General features: G+C 52.7%; 1 protein-coding gene across 1 annotated transcript in view; it reads left to right on the plus strand.

Annotated features, from left to right (window-relative positions):
- GRIN2D (glutamate ionotropic receptor NMDA type subunit 2D) overlaps window positions 1-3,530 on the plus strand; it is a 59,443-nt gene that overhangs the window by 10,102 nt on the left and 45,811 nt on the right. Inside the window, exon 3 of the mRNA XM_007958109.1 lies at window positions 937-1,556. Coding sequence (XP_007956300.1) covers window positions 937-1,556 — 620 coding nt within the window. The remainder of the gene's footprint in view (window positions 1-936; window positions 1,557-3,530) is intronic.

Below are 3,530 nucleotides of genomic sequence, written 5' to 3' on the forward strand. Positions count from 1 at the left end.
GTGGAATGCTGGGAGCTGTAGTTCCCTCACTGGATGCAGGCTGTATTATGATCATTTTAGCTGCTGTAACAGATAAGCCTCCAAATCTCAGTGGCTCAGCACAATAGGTTGTGTCGCTCTCACATTAAATCCAAACAAGTGCTCCTGACCGGAGGTGGCTGTCATCTAAGTGGTGACTTAGGGACTCAGTGTCCTTCCCTTTTGTGGTTCCCGCAGCCCCTTAGGACCTCAGATTGTTTTCTGGGGGCTCTGCACTTACCCACAGACAGAGAAAAGAGCAAGGCTCATAGGGTGGGGCGGAGGTCTTACAGACAAGCTAAGCAGGTCTAGCCCTGGGCCCCAGAAGTCCTTGAACCATGCAAACAGTTAACAAGCGTAACTGCTGACCAACTGGTTGGAGATCTGAGTCCACTCAGAGCCACTTTAGAAGAAAGACCTGGCAATGACTTCAGAAAAGTCATCCATTAAAAATCCCATGGACCACGGTTTGACTCTGACACATGTGGCGTTGCCATGAGTTGGAATTGACTTGATGGCAAGCTTTTTCTTTTTTTATTTAATTGGGGTGTTTGGGGGTGAACAGCTAGTCAGTCTGTGATAGTGAGACCTGTCATGCGGCACTGGCCACTAGGAGCTGTGGGCCTGTTGTTGCTACAGTCACTGGCTGAGAGGGTCTGCGGACCCCTTATCAGAGACTGGAAGATGAGGTCCCGTTGTTGGCTGTTGAGAGCCGTGGCCCCCCTAGTTCCCCACTGGGAGATATGTCCTTGTGAACCTATGAGAGTCCCTCCTTGGCTGATAGGTGCTACAGTTAGCGCCCTTAGTGGTGGGGGGGAGGAGAGGTCCCCTTGGGGGCCGCTGGGAGGTGACAGCCCCTCTTAGCCTCTGGGAGCTGTGGCCTGTCCCCTCAAGCCCTGACACCCCTTCCATCCTCAGGAGAAAGGGTCCACTTTCCTGCAGCTGGGCTCCTCCACCGAGCAGCAACTGCAAGTCATCTTCGAGGTCCTAGAGGAGTATGACTGGACATCTTTTGTGGCGGTGACCACGCGGGCCCCCGGCCACCGGGCCTTCCTGTCCTACATCGAGGTGCTGACGGACGGCAGCCTTGTGGGCTGGGAGCACCGCGGGGCGCTGATGCTGGACCCCGGGGCTGGAGAGGCCGTGCTGGGGGCCCAGTTACGCAGCGTGAGCGCACAGATCCGCCTGCTCTTCTGCGCGCGGGAGGAAGCCGAGCTGGTGTTCCGGGCCGCCGAGGAGGCCGGCCTCACCGGGTCCGGCTACGTGTGGTTCATGGTCGGGCCCCAGCTGGCTGGGGGCGGCGGCTCGGGGGCGCCCGGGGAGCCCCTGCTCCTGCCCGGAGGTGCCCCGCTACCCACCGGCCTGTTTGCCGTGCGCTCAGCCGGCTGGAGGGACGACCTGGCCAGGCGCGTGGTGGCCGGTGTGGCCGTCGTGGCCAGAGGTGCCCAGGCCCTGCTGCGTGACTACGGTTTCTTGCCCGAGCTCGGCCACGACTGTCGCGCCCAGAACCGTACCCACCGCGGGGAGAGTCTGCATAGGTGAGTATGCTCGGCGGGAGGGGTGTGGGAAGCCTGCCGCCGGCAGCGAGGGATGGCTGGGTGACCTCAAATGGATCGTGGCCTCTGAGTGCCTTAGTCATCTAGGCTTGTTGTAAACGAAATATCATACATGGGTGACTTCAAAGAACAACAACAAAAATCTGTTTTCAAAGTTTTGGAGGCTAAAAGATCAAATTAGGGTTTCCCCTTATCAATTTCTTCTTTGTCAGTTGCCCTGGACCTCAGTTGGTTTCTTGGCTTGAAGCCAGTTCTCAAATAAGCATCTCTGTGTATTTAAAACAAACAAACAAACAAACAAAAAACTCATTTCCATGAAGTGAATTCCAACTCCTAGTGACCCCTTCTTGAGTTTCCAAGGCAGTATCTCTACAGAAGTAGATTGCCCAACCTTCCTTCCAAGGAGTGGCTGGTGGGTTTGAACTACCAGCCTTCTGGTTAGCAGTCAAGTGCCTTAGGCACTATGCCACCAAGGCTCTGTATATAATCTGCTCAGAAATCACTCAGAACCACTTAGACTGTGAGCCCACCCTATTCAGGAAGGATCCAAGCAACTTAACAAAGAAAAAACCCTGTTTTGAAAGAGGATTCTATCCACAGGTGTAGGGATCCCAACCCACACATTGCAGGGATACAATTCAGTCCATGCATTATTTCCTTTTCTGTAAAATGGGTGTAATTGGGCCTCCCTTTGTGGTTAAAAGGAAGGCCCTGGTGGTACAAGCTGTTTACAATCACCTAGTAACTGGGAGCTCTGGTAGCATAGTGGCTAAGGCACTTGACTGCTAACCAGAAGGCTGGCGGTTCAAACCCACCAGCCACTCCTCGGAAGGAAGATTGCGCAATCCACTGCCGTAGTGATACTGCCTCGGAAACCCAAGGAGGAGTCGCTATGAGTCGGGTCCAACTGGACGGCACATAACAACAACAAGTAACTGAAAGGTTGGTGGTTCAAACCCGCCTAGTATCACTGGGAACAAAAGGCCTGGCGATCTGTTTCCGTAAAGAATATGACCCAGAAGACCCCATGGGAGCAGTTTCACTCTGACACACATGGGGTCTCCACGAGTCAGACTCAATTTGACGGCATTGGGTTTGGTTCGGGTTTTCTGGGGTCAAATCAGGCAATTGGGGAAAAGCACCTGAGACAGAGTGAGTGTGTATTTCATGATTCTAAGAGGCACCTCCCCGCTACACACACACACATTTTTGTCCTTGAAGTCAAGATGTGTCTTAAGGTTGATGGCTTTTCACAACGGGAGCACTCTTTTCTTTCTTTGTGGTACATAAAATAACGGTACATGGAGGATGTTCACACCTGGGTGGTGCAACAGTTAAGTGCTTGGCCATTAGCTGAAAGGTTGGCTGTTCGAACCTACCTACAGGTGCCTGGGAGGGCACTCCTGGAGGTCTGCTTGCAAAGATCGCAGCCTTGAAAACCCTATGGAGAGGTTCTCTTCTGTACACATGGGGTCACCAAGAGTCAACACTGACTCCACAGCAAATTGACAACCAAATATGGTACATCTCACAATCAGTTATGTCTTTGAGTTGACTCAGTGAACTACTCTGGTTGGGTCACAACCCAGTGGGCTAAACAAAATAGGTGGGTCCTCTGTCCCTGACAGTGCAGAGCTGAGCAGACCGGGTGATGGAGTGGGTGGCTCTATGTGATCCAGGGCCCTCTCATCGCTGCCTCTGCCGGCTCCTTTCTGCACAGTTGATGTTGGATCGTGCGCACGTCTGATCACTAGCTGGTGAGAAAGGGACCAGATAGGAAGTGGGTAACAGGCAGTTGCCTATTTGTTTGTTGTTACAAACATGGTGATTTTTTTGTTGTTTCTTTAAATCTTCTTTATTGTGTCATTTTGGTTGCTGAGAATATACACACACAGCTTAGTGTGTATACCTGGGAGCTCTAGTAGCATAGGGAGCTCTGGTAGCATAGTGCCTAAG

This window comes from Orycteropus afer, unplaced genomic scaffold (genome assembly GCF_000298275.1).
Source record: "Orycteropus afer afer isolate SDZICR_OR568_19922 unplaced genomic scaffold, OryAfe1.0 scaffold00854, whole genome shotgun sequence".
In the NCBI taxonomy this organism is placed as follows: Eukaryota; Metazoa; Chordata; class Mammalia; order Tubulidentata; family Orycteropodidae; genus Orycteropus; species Orycteropus afer.